Consider the following 22,917-nt stretch of genomic DNA (forward strand, 5'->3'; position numbering starts at 1 on the left):
AGACAGAGCCTTACATAAATGTCAATACTACTTGGACACAGCCCTTGGAAATCACCTGACTGTACCAATACAAACCATACTTTGGAAACCTCCATTCTCTGGACAGAACCATCTATGGACTTTCAATTTTGTCAGAAATCAGTGAACAAGAGTCAAGTTTTTTTCAGTCAAATATTTTCTCTTCTCAATGAATAGAAGGCTAGGACAATGACATTTTGAAACATACCTTTTATACTCCTTGTGGTCCTTACTACAGTCTGTGATGGTAGTAGGTAAAGTAGCTAAATCCTTGATTCAAAGAGGGGAAAACATGTGGAAAGAAACTGAATGATTTATACAAGTTCACATGGCAAGTTAGTGGCAGAACCATTATTGCAATCCAGGACTGAAGACATCTTGTCCTAGTATTTTTCCTCCACATTATGTTGCACTGCTCTGAAGCTTGCTTATATTTTTAATACCTGGATTTCCAGGGTGGTGACTTGGGGGAGGGAAGCATTCAATTGAGAACCACCTTGAACCAGATCTCTAGAAACAAATTCTGTACTATTTGTCCTTCGTCCTGTTTCCATAACTAGTGCCAAGCTCAGGACTAATTGCATAGACTCCCTTTCAAAAGACCAATAGATACTCTCAGTGACAGTTGAACACATTAGTTTACAGTCACACAGAATTTGAACAGAACTTAAAGTGGACAGTTAATTCCCATCAATGATTAACAAAAACATCAACTTGTGGATATGCTGATGATTTTATCCAGTTTTCAAAATATGATTCCTACAGTTCAGAATATCACTTACTTGTTAGATTGTAGACAAGGAAAGTGGCCACTGAGACATTATGTACTTAAGAGTTTTTCCTTGTTTAAGTTTTGCAGAGGTAGTGGTTGAAAGTTGAGCTAACACTAGATTTTGAGGTTATTAATGAATTCCAGTTGTCAAGTCTCCCCCACTTCAATTACCAGGTAACTATAAGGCAAAAATATCCCAATGCTGCGAACTTAAGGCAATATTCATTTCCTTTCTACACTACTACTTGGTATGGTAACCATGACAAACGTTTATTTTCCCTTTCTGATTTCCTAATGAAATCTCATTATTTGCAAAGCTTTAAAATGACTAAATGAAGGAAAAACATTATTATGACCCATAACCCTTGGATGGAGCCCAAATAGCATCATAAAGAGCATCATTAAAACTAAGAGAAAGTGGCTATCAGAAAATGAAACAGCTTTAAAGGGGTTCCTTTTAAGTCTTGTTTTCTATTCAGAATGTCCTATGTTTTTTCTCAAGTGTGGGAATGACATTTATCTTAGCAGGTTACACAACTACACTGGATGATGTCACTCTAACCAGTGTAGGGCACTGACCCAAGTCCTGGGGGGCTCCTTGGACCAATGGACTATTTTACAAACCTGGGAGGTGGGAGGGATGGTATATTTTTGATAATCAGACATTCCAGTGTAATGTTTTCCTTAGAGGTCACACCCTCCCCCCATTAATGTCATCGTGAGACACATCAAGTGTGTTCTTTTCTATTTTCATATAATAAATGGGCTTTGCTTATCAACATCACAATGGCAAAGAAGAAATATACTGTACAAAACTGCAGGAAGATAAAACATGAAAACTTTCTATGAAAAAAAAAAAAAACTCTTGAGTTTCCTGTTGTCTTCTTTTGAAACTGTAGTGCATATGTTAAAACATGTATATCATTTACAGTATTGAGTCAGTACTGCTGTACCTGATGTATCCAATATGGATTAAACAAACTATGTGCCACAAACCCTAAAATGACTGTTTCTTTGAATACTGAATCTCCTTTCCTCCCAAAGGTGCTGGTATATACTAGAAAATAATTTGAACAAAGATTGGCTTTCTACCTTGCTAAAGAAAATTTAGACTCTTAGAAGGGTTATTAAAGGCCTATTGTAATCTTCCCATCCCATCCCTCAATGTAAACGTAAACAATTCCTCTATGATATCCCTGATGGTTCCTGCCTGCTTGTATGCTGTTTATGGATGTTCACTGTCTAACAGGTAAAGCATTTGGTTTTATTTATCAACTGCTCTATTTTGAAGACTGATCCCATATTACTGAAAGAAAATCTGACTCTGTATCAATACTGGTTCTACTGAGTACCAAGTTCTCAAACTAAAAAGAAAACTCAAAATTAAATGCTGTATGGGATATTATAGAAAGCTTGGCAATGAGATGGCAGAATTCAAGTTTAGGTTTTAGCACTTAATTGTGACTTCACATCAGTAACTCCCTCCTGGCTTCATTAGTTTCCTCTTTTTAAAAATGGAGAATTGTAATGGCATGTAATTGTGGTTCCAGTTACTTGGCAGGCTAACGCAGGAGGATCCCTTGAGCCCAAGAGTTCTAGTCCAGCCTGAAGAACACAGTAAGACTCTCATCTCCAAAAAACCAAAAAATAAAAAATGGGGATTGGATTAGTTATCTTGAAAATCTGTTCCAACCTTGACAATTCTGACTTAGGTGATGAGACCAACCGGTAGTCTGTTCCACCATGTGGCAATGAGGAGAATCCTTTTAATTTCCCCACAACAACCAGATCCTGATGAAAACAGTAATAGAAATAGAGCATTAAAACAAATACATGATGCCCAAAGGCCCCAGGAGTTAGCTGTGAAATTCATTTTAATTATTGATGCTCACATCCTTATCCCCCACTAGGTGTCACTGCAGACCCACAGCCCAAATAATTGTTGGGTAGAAAATGCTGTAACTGGAAACCAGATGGGCATTGAGCAGTTCGAGTTCTTTTTCATTAACACACACTAAATGTCAAGTGAATGTGCTTGTGCACAGGGGTACAAAAAAATAAACATATTCTGCCAAAACAAGTGAATAACCTTGTGATGGAGTTCTACTGTCAGCAATGGTTATCAAAAATACATACTTTTAAAAGTCTAACATAGATTTTAAGGGAATAGGGAAAAGAGAACCTAAAACTTCAAAGTACTCCCTTGTCTCAGAGTGATCCACAAGTACTATAATTTATGTTCAATTATTTTTAGTATTCTGGGGCCGAAGTTTGCCTTTAAACCACATTTTAAAAAGGTTAACAAATATTACTGTAATACCTAAGCTACTTGAGAAAATATTACTTTTAATCACCCAAAATAATTGATATTCTAAGTCAGAATTATTCAAAGTAGCAGGTTTCTAAGATCTCTCTACATGTTAATATTACCAGCCTAATTCAAGTTACAACTTAACATGAATAGTTGCAGTAAGTGTATTGATTTAAAAGTATTCACAAATTCAGACATTTAACCAATTCACAGTAGCCTTCATCCACATTACTTGAATTTATAAAGGCTTTCTGTATTTATAAATTTGATTATCCTTTTCCTTAACTAGAAACTATCTTTTCTTCGGCATAAGTCATAAAATGATTAAATCTTAGAACTAGAAGGGATCCTAAAAATCTCCTAGTCCAACTTTCATTTTATTGATGAGAAAACTGGACCATGAGAGGTTAAGTGACTGGTACAAGGTTAAAAAGTAGGTAGTAGCAGTCTCAACCAGGACAAGTACCCTTTTCAATGGTTCCTGACAGATTATGGAAAGGTGCACCTAGATTGACAATTAAAAAAAAATAATCTTTCCCACACTAAGATAAGTCACAAACAAATAGTAGCCTGGGGAAGATTCTTTCACATCCACCACTATAGCTACCTCTGTTATTTAAGAATTTGGCAGCTGCCATATTCCTGGTAAATGCTTGTGGAAATTGAAACAATTAGTATTTTTGTATGTTATACATATGCTCACCTCCAGCTTATTTTTCAGTGGGGGAAAAAAAAACGCAAACACAAAAGAGAGAATCCAATTAATTTGAAGACTAATGGGTAGGTAACCTCATCTCTAATTAAGATGCAGTAGTACCCTAATTAAAATCCCCTAGCAATGACAAACTGAAATTGGCTATATTGTAGGGGAAAGGATAGAAAAAGTAAATTCAATTATGTATCAATGACAGGGTCTTATTTAAATGTGTAATTAAAATCTCTACTTAATGACATACTGGACCTAATTATGGATTTGCTATCTACATTATTAATTAATGTAAAATACTGACAGATGTAAGAAAAGCCTAACACTGCCCAATCCAAATGACAGGAATCCAAGTTAAATAGGAATTTAGAATTGTGTTATCTAAGTGCTGGACAATAAATGACAATTGCTGTGGGTGTTTGCCAACAGCCCTGGGGAAAGTGTTTTATACTACTTAGACAAGTACGTACACAAGAAAGAAGAGCTTTCCTTTTAAAAAGTGAATACACATCTCTATACATAAGCAGTTCTCTCACCAAAAATCCAGTTCACAAAAAGGTTTGGGAACCAAAAGCTTAATCATGAAAGGACTTCCAAAGGAAAAAAAGGAAAGAATATGTAATTTCCAATTATATTTTTCTAAATCATAATTTACAGACACATCAGCTGAGAAAAACAATAGCTCCTCTTGGATTCTAGCAGTAAAAACTGGGGAGAATTTTCTAGAAGACACAAGATTAGGATGCACTGAGAACTATCTGAAGACAATCAATTCCAGCTTCCAATAAATACTTAAAACTCAGAGCCTACCAGCAGAGCAGGTCACTTGTTAACCTGGACTGTACAGATGAACTTCAGAGGGTCTAGGAACCCCTTGAAATTACATTCACAATTCTGTATTTATGGAATGAGAAATAACCTGGGGTCAATCTATTGCTTTCAGCTAATTGATAAAAGGATCTAAGAACCAAAAGATTAAGAGCTGCCCCTCTATCTGAGCAACATAAATAAGACAGCCACTGATGACCCTCAGCTATTTACATTCACAGTAAAAATGTGGACAGCTTTCACAAGAAAAGACATTCAAAAGATAAACAATAAACATGTAAACATGTTTAACTGAATTTGTTTTTACTAAAAACAATTATTTTTACTGGAAGCAAACAGATCAAATCAAATACCTTTAGGAAAATGTAAAGCAATGTTTATTCCCTCCTGCCTAAACCTAAAACAAGAGGATTTTCTGATCTACCATGCTACAAATTTCTACAAGGCACCTCTATAGAAGGAAATGCAGCCCAAGCCCTTTGTAAAGAACTCCACAGCGAACTACCATTACTTCTCAAATCTATTGTTTTTATTGTTTTTAAGTAACCAGTGGTATATATGTCATGTTTTTAAATGTTTCTTTTGGGAAGATCTTATAGAAAATGGCACCCTGAAACGTTCAGCTCTATGTCCCAAAATTTAACTTTCAAGAATCTGATGAAGTTTAAAAAAAAAAAAAAACTCTTAAATTAAAATTAATATACCTGTCCTAAATCAAAACAATTTGAAAAATAGATGTGTCCCAGTAGAAAGCCTCACATCTCTTCAAGTTTATCAGAAATGCCACTATATACCACTGTACTAGAGATCGAGGAGGATGGATATCCAAAGGTATCACTTGTTGACAGTTCCTGATGGTCTCAGGTATATCCTATAATCACTGGTTACTATGCATCATTTCTTGTAGATAAATGGTATTCATATGATAGGCTGCTATCCAACTTGGATGTCTCTGAGCATTCCAGTAATATGACTGAGAAGCGGCAGCATAATATTCTTGCCATGCCCTATAGTAAGCTTTCCAGTAATCCTCATAATCCTGATAGCTATCAGAAAAACTCGGATGTGTTTCCCTATGACAGTCATACCAACCATCTTCCTGGGCTTCAGTCTGCAATCTATAAGAAGCCCGCCTGGGTAGGTTTCTCCGGCTCTGCTTAGCTCTCTGGCTAGCCCCCTCTTTCTGTCTTGATTTGATCTGGATTTCAGGTGATTCTTGATATTCCTCTGGATTGGGGGTGTCACTTCCATTTGAAGGTTGGTCCAAAGAAATATGATCATCCACAGGAGTAGATTCAGAGTCTTTCAGCTGATTATCAGAAGAGCCCTCCAAGTATGACTTATTTCCTTTGCTCTGAGAAGAAGTTCTTGAACTGTAAGAATCACTGTCACTCTCAGAGTCTCCAGATTGGCTACTACTTGCCAATACGGGGACTCTCTGTTGAGTAACTTTATTTCTGACAAAACCATTTTGAGGATTCACAGTCTGATCCCCAGGACCTGTGTAGTGCCTGATGATTTCCACAGGTTTCTCTAATCCCTCTTTAATGTAGTGTTCATAATCCTCTACCAATTCACCAAAAGTCAAAGTGTATGGCTGATGGATTTTAAAGGAAGACAGACAAGGAATTTGGGGGAGTGACACAGGTAAAGCTTCTTTGACCTGGTGCTGACTGTTGGTGGAGCTTTCAATGGGGGTCTGAACCGAATTCTTCATTTGCTCTTCAGATTGTATGGCACAGCCCAGTTCTTTTGGTAACATTGCTTTTTCTATGATTCCACACTCTGAGTGGCTTTTCACAGGAAGCTTTTGTTTGGTATTATTTTTTGATTTGACTGATAGTGCAGACACAGAAGTATTTCTAGAGGAAGCCATGTGGTTACCATGAGATTTCTGAGTTTGAAGGGGTCTCTCTATTTTTTGAATTTGCTTTTTTAGGGGTTGGTTAGGTACACTTGCTATGCCATATGTATGCACAGCAGCTTTAACCTCCACATCCCAATCCAAACATTCTTCCATCAGACCAGAAGGAATGGGATCTACACAAAAAGGAAGAAAAGTGTATTAAAATTCTCAAGCTACCATTGACCATTGTTTTTCACGATTTCATAAAGTTTTCTATGATCAAATATATTTAACAAAATATGCAAATATACTAAGATGTTTAATAAATATATTAATATTTTTAAAGACTGAAGCAATCTTGTAATAGAGAAATCTGCCTAAGAAATACATAAGACCCATCCCATACTCACAAGCACTGTCTCCCCTCACCCCCACTAGAAAAAGAGCTTGCTCTAGGAGTAATGTACAAGAGTCTGCAGCAACTCTCCCATCTTTTCTCTCCTCCCTCTCCACAGCCCCTCCCCTTATCTCAATACTCTGACAACAAAACAAGATACTAAAAAATGGATTGTGCTCCCCAAAGCTTATCTACGAAATATTACAACTGCAACTCTTTACACCCAACTATATCTTTCACCCAATACTCCAACAGAGAAAAATCACTGCCCTTAACAGTAGAGAGAAAACCTCTATAGGGGAAAAAAAGTAGCTTACTTTAAAAAGATCTGTGGCACCAATGACATTTCTAATTTTTAAAAAATTTGCTGGCTTCAATCCTCTAAATTTCCTGTTCCATCCAGGTGTGACAGTTTGCTTCCAGCAATCAGACCTTTCAAAGTGTGATCAATTTTTATCTTACACAGACAAGATATATCAAGCCCCTGCTTTACGAAGATCTTGCTTGTTGCTATTTATGCTCCATGTTACCTATAAATCCCATGGGTCTAGATACTACAGTGAAGTCTCTTGATCCTTTGCTGAAGAGGTTCTATGATTAAAACTCTCATTCCTACTCAGGTAATATCCCTTGCTCACCTACTCCTATAATACAGGTCAATTTCCCTCCTAGTTCTGCCCCAGGAAACTCATCTGAACATCTATTGTTACACAAGTTCCCAGTCCAATATAGACCTAACAGCATAAGTATTATTTTCTTATGATTTCAGGCCTCTGTTAACATTACATAAAGATCCAAATATATCATTTTCCAGTATCCAAAGGTAATTTTTATTTTTATCACTAGATGCTATGATACTGAATCCTACAAAAAGCCTTAACCCCCTTCTACCAATTTTCTATTTTTTTCTCACATCAGACTACCAATAAACTTCACAGAAAGAACTGACAGTTTTAGAACTGATATAGAGCCTAAAGACCATCTACTCTATGATACTTTGCAAATCAGGACTCTAAGCTTAGAGCAATTACAGAGATTTGTAAAAGAGGAAAAAAGTTATTACTAACCCAGATCTACTAGAATACACAGGACTTTCAGTTCTATACTTAATCTAGCTTCATAAATTAAATATAAAATCAGTAAAATACTCAATTTATTCAATAACTATATATCCCATATTCTACAAGGTCATGTATATGCTGTATGTGTATATATCTATATATACATACATCTATATATAAATATACACTATTTATAGTGCACATTTTCTGTATAACATGCACATCAAACATGCCATATTTCCACTCAAAGAGTTTTTTAGAATTTTTTGTTTTTAAGAGATCATTAATAGTTTTAAACATGCACTGTTTCCAAGATGGCACTTAAGAAGCGGGACAAATGACTGAACTGAAATTTAAAAAAAAAAAAAAATTTTCACTCAAAGTTTTCAAAATAGTATTCAAATTAAAGATGCTGTTCCTTCCGCATGGCAACAAAGGAGAATATGGCAAGAATTAACCTCACAGCAACCTAAAAGAGGTAAAATATCCCTCCTCATATCAAAGAATAAAATCAAATTGCAAAGCCACTAACAAATAAAATAGAGCTAATACAGCTCTCATTTTTCTTCCCCCCCACCCCCCTTTTTTTTTAGACAGAGTTGCACTCTTGTTGCCCAGGCTGGAGTGCAATAGTGCAATCTCGGCTCACTGCAACCTCCACCTCCTGGGTTCAAGCAATTCTCCTGCCTAAGCCTACCGAGCAGCTGGGATTATAGGCACCTGCCACCACACCCAGCTAATTTTTTGTATTTTTTAGTAGAGACGGGGTTTCACCATGTTGACCAGGCTGGTCTTGAACTCAGGTGATCCACCCGTCTCGGCCTCCCAAAGTACAGGGATTACAAGCGTGAGCCACTGTGCCCAGCCAGCTCTTTTTTCATGTGCCAGTGGTTAGCTTGCACTCCTCTCCCTGCTACTTGCTAGCTTTAACACCTTTACTTACCCTCTCTATGCCTAAATATCCTCATCTACAAAAGAATCACACACACTTCATAGGAGTGTGGTGAGAAATGAGTTAATGTACATACAGGACTGGGAACAGTATCCAGCACATCATAAGCACTCTGTGTTTGCTATTAATATTTTTATTATGCTTATCACCACTATAATTATTTTGACAGCAAAATGAAACAGATTAAATGTACCTGGTAAAGAGAGAAGGTTGATATTACATTTCTGGGCAATTCTCATCATCATATTTTCTTCCTCTCCCCGGCAACAATAGGTCACTGTCAGTCCCAAGGTACCTAAAGCAGAGAGAATGTTAGGTAGTAAATCATTTTCACAAAAATAACATTCAAAGCCCACCTGTCATTATAGATTCCTCTCCTTAAAGAAAGAACTGAAACTTTATTTACCAAAACGGCCAGCTCTGCCAATCCGATGCATATATGTCTCCCAATCCAATGGTACGTCCAGATTTACAACCAGATTCACCTTCTCAGCATCAATCCCACGGGAAGTCTTGAATTGAAGAAGATAGTAATTATCTGTTTGCACTGACTGTACAGCATGGCTACCAATGCATATTATATTCTTCCAGTATAGCCAAGTGCCAAATTAAGCACAGAATATTGAGGAGCAGAGGAAAAGGAAATTCATTCCGAATGAATAATTTCAAGGACAAAGATCAACATATTAAAGACATTTTTAAGAAAGCATTTCCCTCAGCACTAGAAAGATAATTATCTTCTGGTATTCTTGTAGATACACCTACATAAAATAATAGATGAAAGCTGTACATCTGATAAAAGAACATATGTCAAGATGGATTAGTCACACAAACTAAACAGGAAATTTACCAAATCTGTGGAAATGAGGACTCTGCAATGAAACTGCTTCAGTTTAGCCATAGCATCAAGACGCTGATTCTGATTCATATTGCCTAAAAGGACCCCAAAAGAAAGTCATATAAAAACAACTAAGCTAATACATATTTATCATATCCACAAAAAGTAAAAATCATAACGCCCAGTCTTAACACTTTTAACACACCAACCACAGTTAATTCTGTCCTTCTGTTGCAAATCTAGGTTACGATCCAAAGTCAGAATCTTTTAAAATATGGTTTAGGCAATCAACTTGAAATTCAAAATCAATTTTAAATAGTAATCAGGCCATGCATATAAATTCTATTTGCAGTTACATATGAAGTATAACTAGCAATTCTTAGGAAAATAAAAATGCTTTTAAATCAGCTGTTTATAATTTGGTGTTAAAGTGTGATCTATAGTTAAAATATTGGTTCATTAGAAAATAGTCTCCCCAGTTATCTCATGATATACCATAACTAAACAAGCTCAAGCCAACAGGTTAAAAACTAAACTAACACAGGCGGGGCACAGTGGCTCACGCCTATAATGCCAGTACTTTGGGAGGATGAGGAGGGTAGATCACAAGGTCAGGAGTTCAAGACCAGCCTGGCCAATATGATGAAACCCCATCTTTACCAAAAAAAAAAAAAAAAATTTAAAAATTTTTAAAAAAGTCAAAAACTAAGCTAACACCAAACAAAACTCTAAAAAGGATCTCACTGATCAAAAAAATCCTTTGACTCTTTCATTATGCCAGCAGTAAACATTTAACTTTGTGGCAAGAAGTCAATCACTCTGCCTTCCACAAAACCATAAACAGTCAATTCAGTTTGCAATCTCCAGCATCTCAACAGTGATTATTAAAAAAAAAAAAAAATTTTTTTCTAAAGAAAAACATTTTTATCTTAACACAACACAGACATACTTGGTTTTATAGAACTAAGTTCTTTGTGGTTATACTCAGAGATATAAAATTACAACTCTCTGAACACTAGTTTTCAAACTTTTTACCATACACCAAGTTACTCCTTAAAAATAGAAGGATATTGATGTATCAAATTCCAAAGAAAAATAAGCCTGAAAATTCCTTTACTCTAAAAAATACATGATAATTTTACACTCAGAAGACAACTCATAAAGTGGCATTTCTTCTTCCTGACTTTGGAGGCTTCAAGTCAGTATACTAAATAAAGATTAAAGTAAGAGATTAACTTACCTGAAATGCACTCAGCAGGAAAGCCTTTAGAACAAAGGATATCAGCCAAATGTTGTGCTCTATGAAACAGAACATAAATGGTTACAAATTTACAAATATTGCCCCATGCCTATCCTTTTATTTCACAAGTTCCCCAGATGGTCTTTTAAATTACATTACCTGCTGTGCAAATTAGAGAAGACTAAAGCTTGATTAAATGGAATTCTGCTGAATAGTTCCTGTAAATGCTGAGTCTTTTCCTCAAAAACCTTATGTGCCAAAGGGTAAGAATTGACAACTTTGTAATACTGCTTCAAACCTACAAAAAAGAGTTGTCAGTTAAAACAAACATATATGCTATAACCTAATGGATATCACAAAACAGCAACAGACAACTAAGCAAGGAAAAGCTCCAGAATATCACAAACTAATAAAGTAGCTAAAAGCTGCACATACCTATGAGACTTGGATCACTGGCATTCAGTCTTACAAAAGTGGGATCTCTCATGTACTTTGTCAAAGCATTAGCTAAAAATTCAGGGTAAGTAGCTGATACTGCCAGCATCTGTTTACTGGCAGGCAAGGAAGAATAAATCCAACTGCAAAATAAAAACATATATCATGTAAATTATTCAGACAATAATCACCACTCGGAAAAGCTAGATACTTTGGGACACTGTTTTAATAGTCAAGTTAGTTATTTTTCTTACTTTATTTGCTCCTGGAAGCTTCCTTCTTCTAAAAGCTTATCTGCTTCATCAAGAATAAAGAGGCGTATACTGCCTGGGTTCAAGTAGTCAAGTTCTATGAGTTGCTTAATTCTGCCTAATTTAAAAAAAAAAAAATTGAAATATTTATGATGTACCAAATTTGTGTAAATCTCAGCCAATGTTGTTACTCTACTTATTCACAAGCTGTTCTGCTGAATTTCCTGATTCAACTCTCATTATACATGTTCACACTAAACCACAAATTAGAAATCTTGAACTCTGATCTTGCCTAAACTCACTGTTTTCCCCTCACATTTCATCACCTGTAAATAAACACCAATCCTAACAAAAAACCTAAAGCACTGAATGCAAGACTGTAATTCTGAGTGATTCACAACCAAATACAATAGAGAAGCCAAAGAATAATCCCAGTCCATTGCTTAGAAGGGCCTCCTGAAAGTCATCACGTTTCTTCTCAGAGGACTATCTCACATGTTCTGAAACATCCATAGGAATGGAAATTTCATAAATTCCACTGATAAACCAGTCATGTGCCTATATCTCACCAGTCTAATGCTCTTCATTTCTAACCAAAATAATTATCACAGTTATCAAAGATTCCCATATATCTTTATTTTTATAATAAAAGTGTTTAGTTCCTTAAAAGCCCTGGTTACCAACAGGCATTGTTATCTTACCAGGAGATCCAACAGCAATATGACACTTTTTAAGTCTGGTTTTGTCTTGTGATAATGGGGTCCCTCCAATAAAGACATGACACTCCAAGCCTTCCATTTTTATTCCAATGGCTGTAATAACAGAATGTATCTGTACAGCAATTTCTCTTGTAGGGGCCAAGATCAAAATCTAAAAAAAAAAAAAACATAAATTATACCTTTGAGTCAGAGAAATACATGACACACTATATTTCATTTAAATGATCATTTCAAATGAGTTTTTATTGATAGGGTAAAATATAGTCAGCCCTTGGTATCCACAAGGGATTGGTCCCAGGAAGCCCACAGGTACCAAAACTGACAGGTGCTCGTCTGTATAGGACTGCATATACCTGTATATTACCCAGGTATATCCTCCCACATATTTGAAACCATCTCTAGATTACTTATAATACCTAATACAATTTAAATCCTATGTAAATTGTTATACTGTATTTTTGTTTGTATCTTTTTATTCTTTATTATTTTTTATTGTTCCCCCACCCCTCCCCTGAATATTTTTGATCCACAGTTGGCTGAATCAGCTAATACAGAACCTGAAGATAGGGAGGGCTGACTGTATTCCATTCATTCATTCATTCAACAAATACTAAGTAAGAACCTACTATGTGCTAGGCAACATAGGGAGGGCTGACTGTATTCCATTCATTCATTCATTTATTCAACAAATATTAAGTTATAACCTACTGTGTGTTAGGCAACATACTAGTCGCTGGGGAATCAACAATTAACAGTACAGTCTTTGTCTTCATGGTACTTTCATTCTTAAATAATAAGAATACAATAAACAAAAATAAGTAATGACAGGTAATGAAAAGTATCATAAAAAAATCAAAGAGGGAAAGAAGGAAGGAGTCATTTTAAATGAGGTAATCATGAGCCCTCCTCTAAGGAGGTAACACTTGAGCAGAGACCTACAAGTATGGCAGAGACCTACAAGTATGGCATACAGTAGAGCTGGCTATACGACACCTGGGGAAGTGTTTTCACAAAGAGAAAACAGCAAATGCAAAGGCCATAAGATGGCAGTGTTCTTGGTGTATTTGAGGAAGAAAAAGAAGGCCCACATGGCTATACAGAATTAGTGGGAAAGTAAAGATCTAGCTCTAGGAGCCACATCACAAAAGCCTTGAAAGCCATGGTAAAAACTTTGCAATGTAACTACTGGAGGAGGCAAAAGCAATACTTTGTGCTCTTAACTACAGGAATAAAAGCTTTATTAAAATAAAATAAAAGACTGGGAGAAAACATGCCAAACTGTTAATAGAAGTTTCTCTCTAGGTAGTGAGATTATAGATTTTGTTTTCTGGTACTTACTAGTTTTTCTGAATTTTCCCGATTTTCAAAAATGAATATGTATTACTTTGATACACACAAAATATTAAAATATGAATTTGCCGGGCACAGTGGCTCACATCTGTGATTCCAGCACTTTGGGAGGCTGAGGCGGGTGGATATCCTGAGGTCAGGAGTTTGAGACCAGCCTGGCCAACATGGCAAAACTCCATCTCTACTAAAAATACAAAAAAATTAGCTGGGTGTGTGGTGTGCACACCTGTAATCCCGGCTACTCAGAAGGCTGAGGCAGGAAAATCACTTGAACCTGGGAAGCGGAGATTGCAGTAAGCCAAGACTGTGCCATTGCACTCCAGCCTAAGCAACAGAGTGAGACTCCATCTCAAAAAATATATATATAAATGAATTTATGAAACTTTTCCAGGATTTTAGCATTTTATCTGCTGCCAAATTGTCAGAAGCCCAAATCTCAAATACATCCTGGTCTACAATTAGACTAGCTCAGGTTCTTGCAAAGTAGGAAGATTTCCAATGTGCAACATCACCTAGGATTTGGCAGATATAAGATGGACTCAACGAGCTTCTCAGGGAATTAACATGAGTATCTGGGTTAAAAACCATTGTTGAAGATTCATCATTAGATATACCAATGCCTGAGAACTTGAAATACAGTCTGCCATAAAAACTAAACTACATGGCTCACGCCTGTAATCCCTGCACTTTGGGAGGTCGAGGCGGGTGGATCACGACGTCAAGAGATATAGACCATCCTGGTCAACATGGTGAAACTCCGTCTCTACTAAAAATACAAAAAATTAGCTGGGCATGGTGGCGCGTGCCTGTAATCCCAGCTACTCAGGAGGCTGAGGCAGGAGAATTGCCTGAACCCAGGAGGCGGAGGTTGCGGTGAGATGAGATCACGCCATTGCACTCCAGCCTGGGTAACAAGAGCGAAACTCCATCTCAAAAAAAAAAAAACAAAAAAAAAAAAAAAAAACTAAACTACAAAGTAAGGTTATGAGAATCACATCTAATTCATCTTTGAATCCCCAATACCTGGCATACCGTTTATACATAATATGGGCTCAACTAATCTTTGTTGAAGAAATGATCCCCAAACCCAAATTTCTTGCTAATTTGGGTAAGGCAGTCTTAGAAACCCTCTGAGACAACCCAGAAGACAAGAGATCAATATGATACATTTACAGAGCTTTAAGAACCACCTGCACACCGGGTGTGGTGGCTCATGCCTGTAATCCCAGTACTTTGGGAAGCAAAGGTGGGAGGATTGCTTGAACCCAGGAGTTCAAGGCCGGCCTATACAACACTGAAGAGACGCCATCTCTACAAAAAAACACAAAAAGTAGCCAGGTGTGGTGGCACACACCTGTAGTCCTAGCTACTTAGGAAGATGAGGTGGGAGGATCGCTGGAGCCCAGGAGTTCGAGGTTGCGGTGAGCGAAGATTGGCCACTGCACTCCAGCCTAGGTGACAGTCATACAGTCTCAAAAAAACAAAAACAAACCCTGCAGTTACCAGCAATAGCCAGGGCACTACAATACCATGAATCAAATCAAATGTGAAGTCTCACATTCATCTAATCAGTAAAGAATCCCTGTCTGTATTATCAAGTAGTGACAAAATTGACACGTTAGCTTTATTCTATTTAAATAAGGTACACATAGAAAATTCCAAATTTCACCACCACCACCCTTAAACTCAATCAAATTCACTTCCACCTCTGAAGAGCTACTGGTATTTCATCTGACCTGTGGAAAAGTCCACACAACACATCCTCCTCTGGTCCTCTGAGCTAACTCACCTGGGTACTTAAGTTTTCAAGAACAAGAGAATCCAAAGCAATGGTGGAGAACACACAGGTTTTCCCAGTGCCAGATTTAGCTTGAACAATTAAATCTGCGAAGGAAAAAATACATACATATCACTAGCCAGTACTCACTGAAACAGCTTAGGGACTAACATGGAATCAGAGAACTAGAAGGGTCTCCTGAGATTCCCCTAGTTGGCACCTTCATTTTTAGTTGAATCTCAAAAACGTATGAGAACATGCCTCGTCCCTGAACGTTTACCTTTCATCTTCTCAAAGTTAGAACCATTTGTCAGTGCTGGAAAAGCCCTTAACCATCTTAAAATTCAACAGTGTGCCTTAGTTTTACAAATAAGTTAACTGAGCTTAGCGCCTTGCCCCAGGCCCAGCGGCCGACCGCGGGCTCTTCCCGAGCTGCGGCGCGGACCTGGCCGCCGCCGCCCCTCGGCCACACTTCTCCCCGGCCCCCGCTCTCACCGAGCCCGCAGCGCCCCAGCGGGATGGCCTTGAGCTGCACGGGCGAGGGCCTCTCGAAGCCGGCCGCCCGCAGCCCCTCCAGCACCGGCCGCGAAAGCAGCAGTGACTCGAAGTCGGCCGGCTCCGCCAACAGCACGTCCCCCGTGCGGGTCCGTGGGCTGCGGATATCCTGAGCCGTCCGCAGGCTCCTCACAGGCTCGGGTGTTGGCTGCGGTGCCGAGACCTGCGAGGCCACATGTTCGGCCGGCATAGTGGTATCCACTGTCGCTAAGGCCGCCGGGCCTTCAAACGCCGCCGCCATGGTAGCCGCGCCGTCAGATCAGATCTCGCGGTACTTGAAGGGAGGCGGGGATCCTGGACGCGAAAGGAGTTAAAACTTTATTGGCAGTTTTCCCGCGATGACACTAACACGCCTGGCCTGAAAACGGAGGGAAGGGACGGAAGTCGGAGGCTGAGAGACTAGGGAACACTACCCCACACAGAAAAAATGTGGCCTGAGGAAAGCACCAAGAGAGAGAAGAGGAAAGATGACGCTACTGGTGAGTCGCTGCCTGTGGCCTGCAGAGGGCGCCGCAGGCCCGCGGTGGGGGCGCCGCCCCGCCTCCCCGCCCTCTCCTGGGCGAAGCCACCAAGCTGTGCCCAGGCGCCTCCGCCCTCTCGGCGCTCTTTGTGATGCGCCGGGTGCGTCATCCCCACGCCCCGTGCTTCCGTTTTCCGTTCCTCCGGCCTATCTCGCTCAGCGGCCGCCTCTTCCCCACCGTTACCGGCTCCGTAATCTGACTCGCTTCTTCTCTGTGCTCGCAGAGTGCTCCCAGAGCATATCTGGACCAAAGAGTTTACCACATTGGCTGGTGTGTCCTTCATCTCCAAGTCCCCAGTCCCTGGCGGACTGTGAGCTCTGATAAAAGTACGTTGAGGCCGGGCGCGGTGGCTCAAGCCTGTAGTCCCAGCACTTTGGGAGGCCGAGGCGGGTGGATCACGAGGTCAAGAGATCGAGACCATCCTGGTCAACATGGTGAAACCCCGTCTCTACTAAAAATACAAAAAATTAGCTGGGCATGGTGGCGCGTGCCTGTAATCCCAGCTACTCAGGAGGCTGAGGCAGGAGAATTGCCTGAACCCAGGAGACGGAGGTTGCGGTGAGCCGAGATTGCGCCATCGCACTCCAGCCTGGGTAACAAGAGCGAGACTCCGTCTCAAAAAAAAAAAAAAAAGTACGTTGAATTGGAACCTGGAACTGGACTGACAGCTCCCAAGTTCATATCTCCGCCTCATCTCCCTTTAAACTCTAGACATGTAAATCCGTCTGCCTCCATGCATCCGCCCCCGCAGCACCTCCCGTCGGATGCCTAATAGATTCTCAAATGTTGCATACCTTCTGTGTTGCTCCTTCCCCCATCTCATGGGCAAGCAACTAACAGTCTCTGCCACTTTTCCTTACTGTGGACTTCTACTCAAATATCACCTTTTAAAAGAGCTCTTCCTTTTCAAAGAGGTCTTGATGAACACCCTGAAACAGCTCCTTTATCCTCTCGGCTCCCTGGCATTTCCCAGCACTCTTCTTTTGTTTTGCTTTATTTTTTCTTCATGATACTTATAACTACCTGAAATTATATGTCTGCTACCTGTCTCCCACACTCTATGAGGACAGGGACCTATTCTGTCTTGTTCTTCTCTGTATCCCTAGTGGGAAAAACAGAGTCTGACACATAGGAAATATTCAATATTTATCAAATGAATGAGCTCCTGGAACAAATTCTTAGTCATCATGCCAAATGTAAATATTCCTGGACCTCAATCGTATTCATAACTTCAAACTTAGCTGTGTGGGGTGGCTCACACCTGTGATCCCAGCTTCTTGGAAGGCTGAGGTGGGAGGATTGCTTGAGTCCAGGAGTTGCCAGTCTGGGCAACATACAGAGACCCTATCTCAAATTATTAAAATATAAACACATTTTTAAAAATACAAAGAATACCAACCTTAAATATATTCTGCAACTGTATCCATAGATTATAGTGCTGGTCATTGGCCCTACCCCCTTCACACACACACACACACACAGTGATGGTCCAGTTCCATATGATATAGGTGGGGCTTTGACATGGTAATCCCATTGGAAGGTGGTCCTGAAGGTTTACTTTGCCTGTAAATTTACAAAACATTAAGAAAATGCCAACTATCCATTTGAAAGAAGGGAGACTGATGGAAGAGATGGCACTAAAGTTCCCAGGCTTCCTTTTAGTACCCCCCGCTCTTTTATCTGCCTAATCCCCAGACCACAAACCTGGGAAATTTTTGACTCCACCCTCTATCCTTCCCCACTTTCTAACAATTTACTGAGCACAAGTAATTTTGCCCCCAAATATTTAATCCATTCTTCTTCACTTACCATAGCATCTGCTCTATTTTAGGTCCCTTCATCATCCTAACTATTGCAAAAACCTCCTGAATGGTCTCTCTGGCCAGAGTTTCTTCTCTATCCCAGCCATGTACCCTACAAGTGCTGCAGTGATCTTTCTTGAGTGGGTATTCTAGGCTGTTTGGGTCCAGCTCCAGATCCTGCTCCTTCTGACACTCTTTTTTATTCCCCACCCCAGGGTTCCACATCACACTATAAGTAATTCCAGTCTGGCTCATGTGTTTTATTTGCTTAGCTACTTGTATGTCCCTCACACTAAATAAACTGTGCGCTTCTCAAGGACAGGAATTTTGTCATCCTAGGCCCTCCAGCCCAGTACCAAGCACTTTGTGGACCCAATAAACATTGTATGGCTGACACCTTCTTGCTCAAAAATCTCTGCTGGGTCTCCATGCACATAGCAGTGGTTCTATAGAACTCACACCAATCACTGCTGAAGAACCACAGGATTATCCCAAGAAAAACAAAAAGACTACATTTCCAGAAAACTTGTAGTTTTATAGGCATTCTGTTACTGCCTTTGTTGTTTGTGATGTTTTACAGACACAAATATTGCAGTAATGTTATTGCGAACCATGGTGAATAACACATAAATTTTTTTCTTACTAGTCAAAAGTTATGACAGTGTTGTTGACCATAATTTTTGGTGCTATAAAGATAAAGCACAAGAACAAGAGATCATTTAATAACTAGGTAAGGTGTAGCATAACACATACAGAAATGGACTAGATTGTATCTGTCTCCCAGGCTCCCCCAGGATAAATAACAATGGGATCCCTGTGTCTTCTCTGGCAGAGCAGCCCACCTACCTCCTCCAGCCAGACCAAACTAGCCCAAATGCTTAGTTCTCCATGGCTTGTAACACCTCAGTACCTTTGTGTTTGCTGTTCCATCTACCTGGAGAACCTTTCCAGGGAGCTAGAGGAGGGAGAGATTCCTATGAACTGAAGAGGTGAGAGTGACACTTAGACTCAGAATGAATGTTAAGATTCAAATGATCCTGTCCCATCATTTTGCACTGGAGGCTTCTGAACCCAGAGGAAAAGAAAACAGTATAAAGGAAGGCATAGCGTAAGGTGGCCCACCCTGGGTATGAGGATCGGTGGGGGAATGTGGAAAGATGGGAAGAAAACGTAAAAATTTTTTTCTCATTTGACCCCCAAAGCAACACAAGGTAGGCAATGTTATTATTTGCATTCAGTCCACAAAACATCTCTAATCCTCTAATCATTCAACAGAAATCTGACCATCTAGTATTAATCAGCCATGTGCTAGAGGTACAAAAATGGAGCAAAGTAAACAAAGCCTCTGCACTCAGGGAGACAGGTGCACACAAACAGGTGGCCTCATTTCCTGTATAAAGTGCAGGGTGCTACTGAAGTCAAGGAGGTAACCAGATGTGGGGAGCCAAGAAAGACTTAGAAGTCAAGATTAGGTTTGGTTAAAAGACCCCCAAATAGGAGCTTACTTCCCCAAGATAGAAGTTCATTTAGCCCTTGTAGAGAATTCTGGAAGCAGGACTGATAAACAGTCCTGGTCCACAGAGACTGCAAGCACCCAGGCTCTGCCTTGGTCCCCAAGTGGTTGCTCTAGTTCCAGTCTTCATGTCTGCATTGCAGCCAGCAGGAAAGAAGAAGACTCAAAACAGAAGGTAGAGATGGTCATGGTCATCATACCAGCAGTCCTTTTAAGAAATGTTCTCAAAAGCTGTCACACTGTCTGGCATTTCTTGGAAAGAACTTAGACATAAAGTTATACCTTCTTGAAAAAAAAAATCAGGGAAATGTCATTTTTCTGGACAATCACATGCCCAGCTATGCAATGATTTAAGAGGAGGTCCATTACTATAGAGGAAGGGGGAAGGGATATTGGAGGCAACTAACAGTCTCTGCCACATCTTCCTTGCATTAGAGCTATGGTAAGATGTGAAAAATGAATCAAAGTTGGCCTGTGACAGAGGAGTGGAAAATGGAGATGTGGAGGGGAGACCCACCACAGCATTCTAAAAGGGCTTAGAATGCAAATGGGAGAGTAAGCTTTGATGAGGCAGGAGAGTGAGCTGTAGGCCAGGCTTGTGTCTGGACTTTATCCCCAAAGCCTTCTGTGTCAGATGCTGAAGGAGATGCTGCCCTCAAGTAACTCCTCAGAGGAAGATTAGTAATCTGCTCAAAGTCACAGAGCTCATAAATGGGATTGGAACTCAGATCTATTTGACAGCAAAGTCTAGGCTCTTTCTACCCTCTGTCCTAAGAGTTAACAGCCCGGCTAGGGAAATGATCAAGCATGAAATATGCAAGTAACACAAGCTGGTGTAAAATCATAGGCAGTACTGACATTTTTCAGGGCCTTAGTTGTTCAAAGTGTGGCTGTCATGTGGGAGAGAGTGAGAACTTCTGAGAAATTGAGGAAAACAGCTTTTGGTATTCAAAGGGCAATAGCTTTCTTCTCTACGTCCTTCTCCACACCCGAAATCAAAGTGGCTTAAAGTATCTGTGGAAGTATGAGAGCAACTGCACATACAAGATGATTGTTTACCTAATTCCTGGAGTCCGGTACTTCTGCCAAGACAGCAGCACCAGGAGACAAAGCTCAAGTGCAGTGAAGCAGTCGGGGCTGATACCCTGAGCTTATCCTGAAGAATGAATAAGGCATTCATCAGGCAGTGGGGGTGGAAGGAGAGCTCACCAGGCAGTCAAGTCTCAGAAAGATATTCTGGGCACAGGCAATAGTTTGTGTAGAGGTGTGGAAGCATGAAAGCCACAGTCGTTCAGGAAAGTTAAGTCTTCTCCTGTGAGTGGAGGCAGGTATGGCAGAAATGACCTGGACATGAGGATGCAGAAACATACTGGCCCTATGTTATGGAGCACCTCATCTGCCACCATCGGAATATAAAATGAGTGTGTTATGCTTTTCCATGGGAGAGTAGTGTTATTTAGCAGTTAAGAGAAATACAGTAGGAAATGTAACTTGGGGCTTGGTTAATGGCAAAGCTGAGCAGTTTGGATCTTAACTTGCAGACCCTGGAGTATCACCTAGGTTTTGGATCTAATATGAGGCAAGTAATGGCAAGGCTCACAACACACAGTTTGTTAGACCTAGCAGCTCCTAGGACTTCAGGTGTTGGTACACTGCTGTCCAAGTACCAGTGCCGCCCCGGGTACATGCTGCTTATCCAGCAAAGCATGACTGAGCTCATGCTACCTAGTTGCTTTGCCTAGCCACGGGTACTTTCATTGTTATATTCCTGAGCCATCTGTTCAGTGAACTGGCACCATCCATAAACTTAAGTTGTATCAAGTTTATCAATAAACAACTTCTGCCCTTCGGGATAGAATGTATTGTTTCATGACCCTGTTCAATCCTAGCTGGCTACTTCCCAATGGAAAATACTGGCTTTTACATGTGTCCCATGGCTTATGGGGTGACTAGCCTTAGGAATTAGGAAAGAGGGCGAGGTAGAAAAACCAGAGCCCATGCCCACTGCACAGCCACTCCCCACCGTGGGGATTGGCCTGACGCTTCTGGAAGAGAACCCCGGGTGATCCTCCCTCAGGCTTCAGACCAGATTCCTCTCTATCCAAGGCCCACATTGATTAATTGTCCCATTTAACACCACTGCCTCAGTCTTTAGGGAGAAAGGTGGCATGTTTGCTCTTCTCCTTGTGAGAAAGGGGCCCAATTTATTCTTGTCCAGGCAGCATAATAAATAACCTGCCCCTTTTGGCAGGGAGTTTATTAGAGACTGATGGGATATTTAACAATAACTGGGGGCCTATGATTTATTAGGTAGGGAGGTTCATGGCGTCTCTGAAGACTGGGAATGTGGAATTTAATTGATAAAGCGGCTGTCAGCAGCAATGAGATGCACTCAATGGAATATGCATTTGAGGGATTCTCTTTGGAGCTGTCAGGAAGGGTTTCTGCTAATCATATTCAGCTCCTGTGGATGGCAGTGTCTGCTGGATAGCTGGCTGAGAGACAAATGGCAGGGAGGGGGACTCTGAAAGGGGCCCAGGGAGGGCTACACCTGTCAGTTGCCCGCCGACCAATGGAAGGATATGACACAAAGGAGCAAAAAGAAAAAGAATTTCTATCACCTCAAGTAAGGCCTCCCCTTCAAGAGGCCTTTGTCTCTGTTCTCTGAGCTGCTTAGGAGAAGAGGTGCTGAGCACCTACTTCCTGGAAGGAAGGGAGGGAAATGAAAGGGTTAAATGACAAGAAAAGAGATTTGTTCTGGATTTCTGAACTCTGCACAGATACTCCCCTCCCTTGGCTCCCTAACACACACACACACACACACACACACATACACACATGTACCAGGAGACAAAGACACCCCCCAACACACACAGCATAGTTACCTCACACCCACGCAGCCAGCGTCCCTCGAACCCCTGGCTCCGGTGGCATCTCCTCCTGTCACTGAAGCGTCCACACCAAGAACAGAACCCCAGAAGCTCAGATGGATGGGGCCTCACCTTCCTGTTGTCATAGTTGTCTC

The 22,917-nt window shown here is 40.3% G+C and overlaps 1 protein-coding gene across 1 annotated transcript; it reads right to left on the reverse strand.

Annotated features, from left to right (window-relative positions):
* Positions 1-1,290: 1,290 nt before the first annotated feature.
* On the reverse strand, positions 1,291-16,632 carry DDX20 (DEAD-box helicase 20). The gene is made up of 11 exons (XM_032249760.1): positions 15,997-16,632; positions 15,514-15,608; positions 12,357-12,525; positions 11,659-11,773; positions 11,405-11,547; positions 11,129-11,267; positions 10,970-11,028; positions 9,742-9,824; positions 9,298-9,403; positions 9,085-9,186; positions 1,291-6,675 (listed from the first exon to the last, which is right to left on the reverse strand). Exons 1-11 carry the CDS (start codon positions 16,295-16,297, stop codon positions 5,513-5,515), a joined length of 2,475 nt encoding a protein of 824 aa, XP_032105651.1. The 5' UTR covers positions 16,298-16,632; the 3' UTR covers positions 1,291-5,512.
* Positions 16,633-22,917: the final 6,285 nt, after the last annotated feature.

The sequence above is a fragment of the Sapajus apella genome, unplaced genomic scaffold, assembly GCF_009761245.1.
Source record: "Sapajus apella isolate SASKATOON/1434 unplaced genomic scaffold, GSC_monkey_1.0 scaffold69, whole genome shotgun sequence".
Lineage (NCBI taxonomy): Eukaryota > Metazoa > Chordata > Mammalia > Primates > Cebidae > Sapajus > Sapajus apella.

Excerpts from the sequence above, each read along its gene's own strand:
- DDX20 (XM_032249760.1), bottom strand. The coding sequence starts at position 16,297 with ATGGCGGCGGCGTTTGAAGGCCCGGCGGCCTTAGCGACAGTGGATACC. Across the intron at positions 11,774-12,356 it reads TATTGCTGTTGGATCTCCTG|GCAGAATTAAGCAACTCATA; the intron begins GTAAGATAACAA and ends TTTTTAAATTAG. Across the intron at positions 11,268-11,404 it reads CAGTGATCCAAGTCTCATAG|GTTTGAAGCAGTATTACAAA; the intron begins GTATGTGCAGCT and ends TCTTTTTTGTAG.